At 56.2% G+C, this 14,021-nt stretch overlaps 1 protein-coding gene across 5 annotated transcripts in view; it reads left to right on the forward strand.

Annotated features, from left to right (window-relative positions):
• The window catches only part of KCNIP2 (potassium voltage-gated channel interacting protein 2), a gene marked incomplete at its 5' end in the record, with an annotated part of 43,209 nt that overhangs the window by 27,784 nt on the left and 1,404 nt on the right, over positions 1-14,021 (forward strand). For 2 of the 5 annotated variants that reach the window (XM_083866754.1, XM_083866755.1), the window contains 6 exons: positions 11,601-11,725; positions 12,119-12,188; positions 12,304-12,374; positions 12,906-13,013; positions 13,400-13,504; positions 13,741-13,803. In XM_083866754.1, coding sequence (XP_083722880.1) covers positions 11,601-11,725; positions 12,119-12,188; positions 12,304-12,374; positions 12,906-13,013; positions 13,400-13,504; positions 13,741-13,803 — 542 coding nt within the window. Of the gene's footprint in view, positions 1-3,593; positions 3,703-10,385; positions 10,486-11,553; positions 11,726-12,118; positions 12,189-12,303; positions 12,375-12,905; positions 13,014-13,399; positions 13,505-13,740; positions 13,804-14,021 lie in introns of those variants that run through there. The other 3 variants (XM_083866756.1, XM_083866752.1, XM_083866753.1) reach the window with 3 other exon arrangements.

The following is a 14,021-nucleotide window of genomic DNA, read 5'->3' on the forward strand; positions in this document are numbered from 1 at the left end:
ACGGTGGTGACTTTGATGTGTGCTGGGGTGCTGCGGTCTGGGACTATGTGTGACCATGTAAGTGGGCACCAGGGTGTTTTCCAGCACCTCCACAGGAGCAAGGTGTTACCAGAGACCACGGTCTCCTCACCCTGCCTGTGAGGTGTTGGACTCAGCACCAGTCTGTAGAGCAGCCAGGCTCAGGCGGGATGGGTGCATGCTGGGCTCCCTGCTCCTGGCTCTCCCTAAGGCTCTCTGTGGGGCCTTGGGCAGGGTGGGGGAACCTGTCCAGCCATGGATGGGCTGTGCAGTGCTGAGTAGTGTGCATGGGACACACTTGGCAGAGCCTGGAACTGCTCAGGGGACTCTGTTTTGTACATGGTGGGAGGGAGGTCAGGGCTGCTTGTCTTGGGTGCTCCCTGGACTCCCAGGGTGATGGTTGTGTGAAGGATCCCCCCAGCCCTGCCCATGCCTGCACACACCTCTCTGAAGGATGCCACAGCCTGCTTGGCCCCTGGCATCGGGGCATGCACAGGCTGAGGAGGAAACAGACGATTTCCCTGGTTCACTGGTGCCCTGGGATACTCTGCTGTGCTTGTCCAGCTCTGGCTCCCACTCAGGCTGGATGTAGTGGTGAATGCTCACCTCCACAAGCAGTGGAGCAGACAGCACTTCGAGGCTACACCTACAGGTTGGCTGTGCCTGGGGATGGGAGGGAGGGGACAGGTCAGGGAGATCTCTCCCTCTGATCCTGTGAACCTGATTGCTGGACAGGAAAGGTGAGTGGAAGTTTTCATAACTGCTTAACTGCCTCCTAAATCCATGTGTTCCAGAAGCAGAACTCCTAGGTGGACCATACCAGGAGGGAAACTGAGGCAGGAGCTCACCTGACAGACATCCTGTCTTGTGAGTGCCAGGGGAAGGCATGCTGACTGTGCCCAGGGTGGATTCCTCCTCTGCAGTTATGCTGGAGCTTTGGGGGTCCTTTCCCCAGACCCTGTGTCCCCCTTCTCAGTGCTTTTCCTTCCCTGTGTAGCTGCTCAAAGCTTTGTACCAAAAACGGTGGCACTGACTGCAGCTGTTCTGCAGCTCCCAGGTGCAGTGGAGAATGGAGACAGTGTCCCCAGCCCCTGCTGAGGGGCTCAGGACAAGACAGGGGCCACTCGTTGCCTTGTGTGGCTGCTCTGTTTCCTGTGGCACAGTCTTTGTTCATCTGCAACTGATGTTTCCCCAAGCATGGGCCAGAGCAGGATGCTGGAGATGGGGTGTCCTGTGTCCAGCCTTGTCCTGGTCATCTGTCACCCCTTCAGAAGGAACAGGGGCATGTCTGTCCCCTTCCACCCACATTCCCACGATGAGAAGCTGCAGTTCCCTCTGGCTTGGCTGGAGATGTGCCCCAGCTGTGAGGGTGGGAATGGGATATCCAGGTGCCCTGGATTGCCAGCAATTAGTCCCATTGCCTAAAGGTGCCCAGAGGAGAGGGAAACATGTTGCTTAAAGGGCAGAAATTGGCTGAGGTTAAGATGAGCCCTGGGCACTGTACAAGGAATCCTGTGTGTCAATGGCAGTGTTTTGGGATGGGGGTGAGATGCTGTTGCAGAGGTCACTTCTCCTCTTGACTTGAGAGGCAGCAGGTAGGATTTTGCTCTCCAGGGAAGGTCCCAGGCAGTGTCTGGGGCTGGAAAATAGTGTGTCCCCTCGAGGGGTTGTTTACAAGCCATGGCTCGATCCACAGTGACAGCCCGGAGACCACAAAGAGCCTGAAACCAAACACTAATGGCTTGGGTCTGCTAATGGACACAGGGCTCTGCCACCTACTCCAGAGCTGTCAATGCTGCTGGTGGTGCTTCCCCTGCTCCTGCTGCTGGCCCACACTCTCCCTGCCCCCATTCCTGCTGGTCCCCTGCCTGTGGCTGTTTCTCTGCCCAGGTAGTGCTGGTAGTATTGTGCCACCACAGTGATGGGCTGGGAATGGAGAAGCTCTAGAGGGGACCCCTCTGAGCCTGGGGGGAAGGATTAAGTGGGAGCATCTTGCATTGAGATCCTGGGGGAATTCCAAGCTTGCTGGGTTCCCAAACTCAGCTGGATGAGGCCCCAAAGACGCCATGCATTATTTGGAGCTGGCACTTCCCTGAAAAAGGGCTTGGACAGAAGTGCTTGCTGCAGACTGTCTGCAACCCCTTGTCCTGTCTGCTTGGCACTGTACCCCCTTGGACCCTGCCACAGCCTGAGTGGCACAGCCACAGGCACAGCCACTGTCTGGCAGCAGCAATGGAGCATCTCCCATGAGTGCACTGATCTACAGGGTGATCAATGCTGGAACTGACGTTGTTTACCAGCTGGATAATCAATGATGGACTGTGTCATCCCACCTCTGCCCCGTGCCATCATGCCTGTCCCCAGCCCTGAACATCTGGCAGACCCATGCAGGAGGCTCTCAGATCCTTGCTGAGACCCTGCTTTCGCCAAGTGCTCAGGATGGGGCAGGTGGAGAGAAACGCTATCAATTTTGCCTCTTGAAGTGTGGCATCAATAATTCAGTGCAGAGCAATCGGTCCCGGCTGGAAGGAGGGATGGCAGGAGGGAAAGGCGGGAGAGCCACCCGCGTAGCCCAACCACAGATTAATATTAAATGAAGTTGCAGATTGCTGTCGGCAGGATAATTGGTGCCTGTCCGGGGCTGTTCCTGCCTTGACTGTTCAGGGTACATGCTGGGGGTCAGGCAGGATTGGGGGTGTTTTGGAGAGTCCTCAGCATGGGGTGTGCTGGCCTCTGCCTTCCCTGGGCCTCTGCCTTCCCTGCTGCTGCTGTAGAGCTCAGGATATGGGGAGAGAAGCAGGGCTGGGAGGGTGCCAAACCCTTCCAGAATCTAGGGAGAAACAGGAGGGAGTAGCATCATGCCTGGGTGCCACCAGCACCCCCAAAGGTGCCAGGCAGGAGGGTGGTGGCAGTATGGGCACCTCCTCGTGGCTGGCTCAGGGTGAGGCTCCCTCTGGAGAGGGGAGAAAGTGGCCATCCCCAAGGTGCTGGCAAGAGCAAAGTCCTGTGCCAAGCCCTGCTTCCTCCTGCTTTCCAGGAACCTGTTTGGCAGAAGTGCTGTGTCTTGGCTGCAGGAGGACTGGCCCTTTGGGGTGCTTTGGTCCTGGGCTCAGGGTGTCATCCAGCCAGTCATCCAGGTGGGTTTGACAGAGTGCAGAGGTAAAGGTGAGCTTGCTGCAGAGGGGTAGATCTTGGAGCATTGAAATCTAGACCAGGACAACTGCAGGCACTCCGGGTTGAAGTTTGGGATTCTGTGTGTTAGGCTGCACCGGAGATTTCCCCATGTGCAGTGGATTTAACCCTTGCCTTTCCAAGGGCTAGCAGGTTTGTCAGCTGGCCCTACGGTGGGCAGGGTTGGCTCTCCCAGCAGCCCTGAGCTCCCCAAGGTCCACAGTACCTGCAGAGCATCCTGTGCCTCTGCTGCTGTGTGGTGACACGTCCTGCTCAGCCAAGCCAGACCTAATTAGCTTGTTGAATGTCTTCTCCCTCCGGCCTTGTGTTAATCACTTTTCACATTGCTTCCTTCCCAATTCCCTCTGGCCTGATTTGCTCTTACTGTTGCTGATGTGCCTGGAGAGGGGAGCAAGGGGATCCAGCTGGGCATGGAGCAGGGTCCCCACTCTGTCCCAGAATGGGCTCTGAGCCAGCAGACGGAGAGGCAGGAGATCACCCAGCCAGAGGGAAGTGAGAAAATCACAGGCTGGAGAAAAAGCAAAAAACATGGAGAGCAAAGGAGCCTATTAGGACTGACCTGCTTTATAGTCCTGCTCTGTTGGTAGAGGGTGAAACCTTCAAGTCAGTGGGAGAGGCCATGACTCTCTAGTGCAGGGTTGTGTTGGGCTGCAGGGTGCTGTGGGAGCTCAATGGGATTCACCTCTCCCCTGTGAGGGGCAGGATTAGACCCCAGGACTGGGCACAAGTGGGAATAGAAGTGCCCTGGACTGGGCTCTAGGGAGTATGGAGTCCATGGTCCCTGGAGTGCAGTTAGCAGGATGTCTGATGTGCCATCCATGCTTGGCTACTGCATCCCCTCCCAGGGATACAGGGAAATGTCTCATTCCCCCTTGGGTGCTGATCAGAAGCAGCTCTTAGCTGAGAGATGCATAGACAACTGTCTGAGAGGGACTTTCTAATAACCACTGTTGCCAGGCTGGAGTCTCCGTCCGTCCTGCTGCCCTCAAAGCAGGACTTTGGGCGGGCTGTGGAGAGCACCCACCCTTGCTGTCCCTGCCATGCTGCCCTCCTCCCAGGCAGCACCCTGTGGGGTACATTTGCACCCTGTGGAGCACATTTCTCTCCAGCAGCAAGCAATGTACCCGGGGCTGGCAGCTCCCAGCTGTGGCTGTGACTGACTTGCTGGTGCAGAGATGCAGAGGAAGAGGGAGGAGATGAGGGTTGCAGATGTATGTAGAGGGGATCAGTGGACAAAGCTGAGATCCAAAGCAGGGAACTCATGCCATGCAAGGTGGGATCACTGCTGGGGGGAAGGTTTGGTGGTTTGTGATGGGGCAGATGGATTTCCTAGGTGGAGCTGGTCTCTGGGCTGGTGGCAGCAGTATCCCAATAGCGTGTGATGAACTTGAGGGTCCCTGCAAAACTTCTCAGCTCCAGTGCCACCACGAGCTGCTGTTGGGGTGTAAGTCAGTATGGCTGAGCCTCCTCCACCTGCATGCACCCACTGGTGCCCATTCCGCACCCCTTTGCGGGTTCCTGTGCCAGGCTCCGTAGTGCAGGGGTGCCCTGGAGGAGAGCTGACCCCTAAGTCGCTTGGGAGTTTCATGGGTTCTCCTTCTCTGCAGCCTGGGTGCCCCGAGGGACCTCAGAGGGTGCCGGGGCAGGAAGAGGGAGGGCCAAGGCAGGTCTCTCCTCCCCTGCCCTCCCCTCTCCTGCGTTGCTGGGTCTGTTGCTGCCAGAGCAGCTGCCGGCTGGGGCTGTGTGTCTTGGGGATGGCGGTTGCTGAGGCACCCTGGGACCTGCAGGGGCTGCAAACAGTGGGCATCATCCTGCTGCTCTGCTCCAGCCTCAAGATACTCCATGCTCTGGGCATCATCGACCTGACCAGGGGAGGTGGGATGGGGACAGGGATGGGGATGGGGTTGCAATGAGATGGGGATGTGGTGTTGCTCCTCCTATCCCAAAGGCTGCAGGATGCTTAGGGGAGTTTATGAAGAATTAGTGTGGTTTAGGCTTTTTTTTTTTTTTTTTTTTTCGGGGCTGGGGGGGTGGGGGGCATTGGAGTGTATGACAGCATTAGGATGTAGGGAACTAGGGAAATGAGGGTGTCGGGGGTGCTTCAGAGTGTTAGGATATTGGGTGGGAATATTTGTGGACATTGGAATGTGTGGTGTTTGGTGTAGGCTGCTAGAAATTTAGGGTGTCTGGGAGCATTAAGATGGGGGATATCTGGGTCTTGAAGCACTGGGATGCAATGACGTGTGGGGTGCTGGAGGATGGAGACTGGGCTATTGGAGTCTCAGGGTAATGGGATGCAAAGGGCTGGGCTTTGTCAGATGATGGGGAAAAGAACTGCAGGTAACTGAGGCTGAGGAGATAAGTGTGAGCTGGGAGAAAAGAGCCGTGAATGTGGGGTGCAGCACCATGCAGGGCAAAGCTCTCTCACTGCTACAGGAATTGGTGACTCTGGAGAGAAGATGGGAAAAGAGGCAAGAGTCCCTTTGCCCTCCCTGAGGGGCTGTGCCAGGGCTGGGGAAAGAAGAGGATGCTCTGGGTGTTGAGCTTCCTGGATTGACAAGTGGGTACTGAGGATGGGGCTAGATGTGGCCAAAGAAGAGGACTCAAAATATGTCAGAGCAATGGATACACAACCTGTTGGTTGTGGCTGGTGAGGGTGGGAGTGCAGGGAGCTGCATGGTGCTGATGCCTCATTTCCTTTGGCTGCCTTCCTTGGCTGTGCCACGGACAGTCCCAGCTCAGACAAGATCTGCCAATAGACTTTGCATGAATGTGTTTTGGAGTTAGTTTGCCTCCACCCCCTCTCCCTCCTTGCTGGCACTGGGAATGCTGTGAAATTAAGGGACTTCAGATCACACGCCCTTGGGTAGCCAGATCTCAGAACGAGAGGTATGTAGTTAGGAGTGATCAGAGGAGCAACTAGTAGTAGAGGAGAGGAGGGTGCTGTGCCCAGGAGGTGCTTTCAACCTCCTTCTAATGGAGGATGTCCCTGAGCTGCCTGGGATCTGGCTGGGGTGTGGCTGAAGCACACCCACTTTTTGTCCCTGTGCCTTACTGTGGAGGGTATGGATGGCATTTGGGTAATGGATACACAGAGCACTAGTACACTTGTGGAATGCACTGCTTGCAGCCAAGAGGACCTGCTGGGGCATTTTTTTGGGTAACTCCTCTGGCACCTTGGATGTGCTGCTTCCTGCTGCCAGAGGAGGTGCTGATGGGGGCAGGATGTGTCCCTGTGTGTGGGTTTTGCAGTAGGGTGATACATATGGCTGTTCCAGTCCTGCAGCTTTGTCTGCTTCATCTGGGGAGCCCCTGAGCTCCACTGTCTCTTGGATGTGTATCCCGTCCCATTCCCCGCTTGCAACATTTTGTACATGGTATGGTCTGAGAAATTGTTATTCTGCAGCATCTCCTTTGGGCACAGCCAGGCTACCTGAGAGCACTGTCACAAGCTGGGGATGGGAATGGGGACAGCAGTGCTGTGAGCCTCACTTGGCTCTGTGGCCCATTCTGGCCCATGCTCAGCACAAAGATTGTGCATCTGTTTCTCCCCCAGGCACTGGAAAATATCCTGGTCCTGAGCCTTTGCTGTCCCATGAACTGCAGCTTGGCAGCTTTGCTGCTCCCAGCTCTGTCCCACCCCCTCTTGGGGGACTCTTTGGCCCTGGGAGATGCCAGCTGTGATTTCATTCCTCTGATGGATGACTGTCTGGCACCTTTGCTGCACTTGGCTCTGCATTGCTGACTGATGAGGGTAATTTCCAGAGCTGCTGGTGGTGGGACACATCCTGACGTCCCCAGGGTGGCTGGGGAGACTCACTCTTCCTCCTACTGACCGTCATTGCAGATCCCAAAGCTGTGGTTGGTGGCACTGCCTGAGGCTGGGTACTTCCCTGAGTGGCTGAGCCCTGCACAGGGATGATTGTCAGCCACAGGTTTTAGGGGCAGCTGGGTTCATATCAGCCCTGGGATACCAGCTCCTCCTGGCCTGCCAACTGACCCAGTGTTGCCCCACAGGGTCAAGCAGGGGCTGTGAGTGCTGCATGACTGGTGGGCTGCTGGTGCTCTGCTACCCTCCTGGAATGGTGTTGTGCCCTGGAGCCGGGACACCGGGGTAGGTCTTGTTGTGGGAAAGCACATTTTCCACCCATCATGATCATGCATTTATTGACAGGCTACTGAGAGTGATTGGGGGAGTTTTGGCACTGCCTGTTGGTTTCTTACTGAGGGTGTATTCTAGCAGGAGGGTGCCATGGAAGGGGGGGGTTGGTCTCCCCATCCAGCTGTCACTGGGAGGGCACCGGTGGCTGTGGCTCTGTGGGAGGATAGGGACATTGTTATGTACCCAACTGACTCTGTCTCCTGCTTTTCCTCTGGGGAGACCATGGAGCAGCCCAGGCTTGGGTTCTCTAGGAAGGGAGGAAGGGGGTGTCAGCCCAGCACTGGGTAACCTTCAGCATGGTGGCATCAGCTGCTGGTGGCTCAATACAAAGTGGTCTGTGGCCATCCTGATGGCAATCATTGCTGGGGGCAGAGATCTATCCACTGTAGCCTTTGGAGCCAGGCTTTGGGATTCATTTCAACAGCATGTGGAGGTGGGGATTGGAAATCCCTTCCCCTTCTGGTGCTACTTAAGGATGGAGTCTCAGTTTGTGTGTGTTTGTGTGTTTTGAAGTCACTGAGCTGCAGAATGATGCATGGAAAGCGACAAGCCACTTGACCCGGCAGACCTCCTGTCACAGATAAAACACTGCCAGCCCTTTTTGTTCTGTACCAGCTGCTGAATGGCCCTTGCAGAAGGGTGGAGAGCAGAGTGCCATCTGGAAAAGGAGCTGTTGCTGGCGGGACAGGGCTTCGTGCTGCAATGTCCCTTGTGTCCAGAGTGGCAGCACATGTTCGGGCTCTGCTCCTCATCTTTGGGCAGAGCTGTTTCCCAGCAAGGAGGAACTCCCAGACTTCTTAGTGGTTTGGGTGCTGGGGACAAAAAGAGGGTGGTGTGTCCTACTCAGCAGAGCCCTTGTGTTCACTAAAGCCAGGACAGCAAAACCCCAGTCCTGGTCACCCCTCTCCTGTTGTTAAGCTGCATGTGCTGAATGTGCTCCCTCCCCTGCCCTGGGGACCCTGGAATTGGGCCCCCTTTGGTTTCCTCCTTGAGAAAACGCCCATGTTCTTTATTTTTTTTTTCTTTTTCCTTCTTTATAACAAACTAAAGTGTAACTTGCACCCGACCTGACCTACTGCACGTGCCTATACCTGCTGCCCCTGTGAGTCCAACCACAGTTTACTCTCTGTTGCATCTCTCTCGCTGTGTGGTTTCCCTCCTGCCCTGCTCCCTCCCAGGTCCATCACCCTGGCACTGGGTGTTGCTCTGCCTGCCCTGTCCCTTCCCTCTCAGCAAAGGGGATACTTCTGTCTGTCAGGTCTGTTCCCAAAGCTCAGCTCTGCTGGAGGGACCTGGCCCCAGAGCATCCTTGGAAGGCTGAAAGGTGCAATTTCCCTTTCCCTCTGCAAATTAAGGCCCTGGAAGGGTAGCTGAGACAAAATCATGGTTTATGTACAACTGATGCCCACTTCTAGGAAAGAAAAGTCCTCTTTCCTCACCTGCTGGCACACCCTGGAGCAGACAGGAGCCAGGTTGTGCTGTTCTTCCAGTGCCAAGATTCTGGTCCTCACCCTTGCCCCTGTCACCTGCTGACAAATGCCAGGGGATGTGTTTGTTCATCCCTATATGTTTGCACCTCACTGTCACCCTGCTGTGGATGCCACATCCCCGGGGAGAATTTGCCCTCTTTGAATGGCTTTGCATGGTGTCCTGCTGGAGCCATGATCTCCTGGAGCTATTCTCCATCCTCCAGAATGATGGAGCTGCCTTGGTGTGAGCTCAGAGCATCCCAGGTTCTGCCTGTGGGCACTCTGGGGCCAACCTGCATAGAAGTGGCTGCTGGATGCAGACCCATGTCCTTGTCCTGGGGCTGGGTACCATGCAACACCATTTTCCTGGCATCTGGGGCTCAGCTTAGCCCCACAAGACTACGAATGGGCTTGTCTGGCAGGTATTTGCTAGAACCCTAGAGAAACAACCCCAAAACCAGGGCTCAGGATCCATAGGCATTGTGACTTGCTGCTTGCAGATGTTTGCTTGGAGCAAACACAGTGACAAACCAGAGCCCCAAAGGGACTTTGCACCTTTTTTCCCATTTGTCCCCCATGCTGGTGTCTGCCTCCCCTCGGAGGCTGGAGCCCAGCATGGCCTTCATCCCCTCCTCTTCCTCCTTTCCCTACCTGCAGCGTTAGTCCCGCGCTGAGTTTGCTGGTTTGAGGGAGGGAGGTGGTCTGCAGCCATGGGGCAGCACCAGCTGGGAGAGATGGGGCTGAGTGAAACCACTGGGCTCCAAATGGGGGAACAGGGGGTGGCAGGGGGGTCAGTACAGTGAGGGGATCTACTGTTGATGCAGAGACACTTGGATGCAATGGCCATGGGCCAGGCTGGTGTGGGGAGTCCCGCACCAAGTCCTGTAGCCTTGCCAAGGCAAAGCCCTGAGCCCCGTTCCCCTTCTGGCTGTCTCAAAGCAGGTCCCTGGGCTCGGGTCCCAGTGCTGCACTGGGGTGGGGGTGCATGCAGCAGTCTGGGCTGCATGGGGGGTCCGGTGCATGCTTTGCCTTCAGCCCTTGGGTGCCAGCAGGATCAAACCCAGCCTGAGCTTAGGGAAGATGCAATGCCCTAGCTCAGCCACAGGCTCTTTCTTGGGCTTCATTCTACCTTGCTTCCCTGCAGAGTCTGCTACCCAGGGAGCAGGTATTTGTCCTCAAGGCTAAAGGACAGAGTCTGACCCTGACATTTTCTGACTCCCTGTGCTCCTGGAAGTCTCCAGTGCACCCTGGTATGATGGGGGTGTAACAGAGGTGCTGAATGTGGGTAGCCTAGCAGGGTTGTCCCCATACTTCCCCCATCCTAAGGATGGATACTCCAGTGCTGGGTTTGTCCTGGGATTGAGCAGGAAGGTCGACCAGAGCCTGGGCTGGGTTTTGCCTTCCTGCTCCTCCAACCTCACGCTGCATGTGCTGCCTCCGCTCAGATCACCCCGCGCCGGGTGCCCAACCCTGCTGCCCGTCGGGACCGGGAGCTGATGCTGTGTTAACTCTTCTTCTGCTTGGTGACTCCTTCTTTCTTCCAGGCAACCCGCCAGTCCAAACTAAAAAAGCGCTGAAGCAGCGATTCCTCAAACTGCTGCCCTGCTGCCGGCCCAAATCCATCCCCTCGCTCAGTGAAAGCAAGTGCTTCTTCTTGCCTTTGTGTGTGTTTGTCCCCGGCGGTGCTGCTGCCTGCTCTCCGCCCTGGCCCTGCCTGCGGGAAGGCGATGCCTCCACCTCTCCCCTGCCCTGGCTGCCAGGATCAGCCCTGCCCTGGAGGGGTCCGATCCCATGGGCTCTGCAACCACCTCTGTCTATACCTGTTCGCAGGCTGGTTTTCTCCCTCTCCATCTCCCTGGAGCAGCTCCCATGGGATGCACGGCGGCAAGAACCGCTTGAGAGCTGGCTCAGGGCAGTAGGGGGCCCCTGGTACTGGTCTAAGGGGTGGGGAGTTTTTCTCTAAGCTTAGGGTCTGTTTGGAGGCGGAGGTGTGATGGGGTGATGAAAGAGGTTGAGCAGGGAGTGAGTGCAGAGTCCCTCAACCCCCTGTACTGGGTGTGTTTGGTTCCTTGGTGAGTCCAAGCCCCCGGTCAGGATCTCTCCCAGCTCCACAGTGCAAACCAATCCCCCTTGGGAAAAGGTGAGTATGGAGGGGCAGGGTCTGAACTGTCCCATGAAGAGGGAGTACCTGTTGTGTGCTCCTCTTTGCTGGGTGGGCTCTAGGGATGCTGGTTGCTGCAGGCAGGGGTTGTGCAACTTGGCAGATGGTGGAGAGAAGCTGTCAATGAAGGTGGGAGCACAGTGGACAGAAAAGAATCTGGAAAGGGTGCAGGAGGGCATTTGGGGCTGGGGGTTCTGAGGGGTAATTCTCCTTCTGGATGTGAGACCTGGTGCTGCAGGACATCAAGGGTCTGAACTCCACAGGGCAGATGCTGTGCTGGTGGGAGGAGAAGGGCAGACAGGGAGGGTTTCAGCACTGGGGGGTTTTCACACCTCTTTTGTGCCCAGCCTGGGCTGTACTGGAGGGGGGTTATTGCCCAGTGTCAGCCCCTGGTCTGTGGCCAGGATGGCTATGAGGGTCCCCTTCTGGCACAGACCCAGCTCTGGCTGAGCAGAGAACCCCAAAAATGTGTCAACCTGGGCAGATGTGAGGGGACAGCGTGTGCTGTGCAAGGTGCCTCTCCTGCCCCCTGGCATGACAAGATAGGGCAGGACAGTGCTGGCCTCAGCCACCCTCTCTTCCCCTGGGTTCCTTGCAGACAGTGTTGAGGATGAGTTTGAGCTCTCCACCGTCTGCCACCGCCCTGAGGGGCTGGAGCAGCTCCAGGAGCAGACCAAGTTCACCCGCAAAGAGCTGCAGGTCCTGTACCGAGGCTTCAAGAATGTGAGTACCCCTTGACCAGCTTTGACAGCCCCCACCTCTGCTGCCATGTTCACCTTGGGGTGGTGCTTTGTATGTGAAAGTTTTTGGGACTTTGGGGTTGAAGTTTATATAAGGCTACAGCCTGATCTTACCTCCAGGGAGCTCAGTGGGGAGACTTGATCCTGGTGCTCCATTTCCTTGGGTGCAGAGAGCCCCCTTCCTGGGTGCCTGCGATTCAGAGCCCCTCCATCAAGGGATGCAGCCCAAAAAATGAGAGAGATGCTCCAAGCAGCCTTTGTAGCCACCCCACCAGGTGCACAGGGCTGGGGGGCAAGGCAAGGGAGCCACAGGTTTTTAGGGGTTGATCAACGCTTGTTTGCAATGTGGAAGTGATGCTGTGACCTTGCCTGGCAGGAGTGCCCAAGTGGCATCGTCAACGAAGAAAACTTCAAGCAGATCTACTCACAGTTCTTCCCTCAAGGAGGTGAGTCCCCATCCCCCTCCCTGTCCCCATCCCCCTCCCTGTCCCCACAGACATGGGTGCCTCTGCAGGGCAGAGGGTCACACAGCACCCTCTCATGCTGTCTGCTTCCCTGCAGACTCCAGCACCTATGCCACCTTCCTCTTCAACGCCTTTGACACCGACCATGATGGCTCTGTCAGCTTTGAGGTGAGCTGTGGCCAAGGAGGGTGTGATGGGGTGCAGCGGGGCAAGGAGAGTACATCCCTCCAGGGGCCACAGGCTGGGGTCAGCAGTGTTGATGTTGCACATGGATGAAAAGCTTTGCAGGCCTAGTGGAGTTTTTTAAATTCCCAGAGGCAACAGAAAACTAATGAAAAGTGCAATAAAAGGGGCTTTCTGTATTTTCTGGGTAGGGTTGTGTAGGGACCCAGACTGGCAGACACAGCCATGGCTGGGTCTTGTTCAGGCTTTGGCTGAACAGTGGGTTATGGTGCACACTGTCCTCTTGGTTGCTGTGATGCAAGGGAGCAGTGTGAGAAATGTACAGGGTTAAGCAATTTTTTCTCCCTCAACTCTTTTTGATACCAGACATTTTACCTTGTCAGCCCTGCCCCAAGGCACATCATCTCTGGGGCTGAGTTCCTCTCTGCAGGAGAATCAAGCAGGGCTGTACCCTCTATGTCTCTGAGGCCCTTTGTGGCTGTAACTCCCATTTGCCTGCCTTGTCCATCCCTGCAGGATTTTGTGTCTGGGCTGTCCACCATCCTGCGAGGCACCATTGATGATCGCCTGAACTGGGCCTTCAACCTCTATGACCTGAACAAAGATGGCTGCATCACCAAAGAGGTGGGATGAGGGGCCCAAACTGGTCCCCAGGGCCAGCACAAATCCGCACCTGGCAGGGACAAGGGCAGAACTTGGGGGTATTGGCTGAGCTCTGGAGGAGAGCTCAGGGGATCAATATTTAACTGAGCTCAGTTTTGCAAATGTCCCTCCTGGCCCCGTGGCACTGGTTTGACTCTGGGAGGGAGGGTGGATGAGTGTTGTTCTGCTTTGGGGCTCCATTGCACATGCATATGCACACAGGGCCCCACACTGTGCACAGAGCCAGCAGAAACACGTCTGAGCACCCCACAGGTCCTTCAGGAGCATCAAGGAAAAGGTGCGGGTTGGGGACCAGGCAGAGGCAGAGCCCCGTGTTCACATTGCAACCCTACTCCCTTTCCCATCAGGAAATGCTGGACATCATGAAGTCCATCTATGACATGATGGGCAAATATACCTACCCGGCCATGCGGGAGGAGGCACCCCGGGAGCACGTGGAGAACTTCTTCCAGGTGAGCTGAGTACATCCTGGGGAAGCAAAGCTCCAGCACAGAGCCGCAGTGGGTACAGTAGAAAACACCCCACTCTGGAATGAAGCAGGACTGTGCTGGTCCTGTTGGTGCTTGGGCATGCCTGGGGCCAGGGGTGCACTGTGTCCAGCCCCTGTGGGCCCTGGGCAGGGGGTACCCAGTTCTCCCTAGGGCTGGGGCTCTCCCTGCTATGGCCCCTGTGCTGTGCTTGTCTGCAGAAAATGGACCGGAATAAGGATGGCGTAGTGACAATCGAGGAGTTTCTGGAGTCCTGCCAGAAGGTAAAGTCACCAGCAGCTTTTCTCTGAGCTAGATCACCACCCTCTTCCTTGGGGACCTTTGTCCCTCCTGCTTCCTTCCTGCAGAGAGGGGGTGAAGCCAGAGCTCCCAGGGGCAAGGCTGGAGCTCTGTTTTGGGAACTGTACCCATGCCAGCATCCTCATATAGATGAGGAGAACCATGGATCTCAGCAGGGCTTGGAAACTGCTTGTAATCCCTA

This window comes from Zosterops lateralis (assembly GCF_965231275.1).
Source record: "Zosterops lateralis genome assembly, chromosome: 8".
Lineage (NCBI taxonomy): Eukaryota > Metazoa > Chordata > Aves > Passeriformes > Zosteropidae > Zosterops > Zosterops lateralis.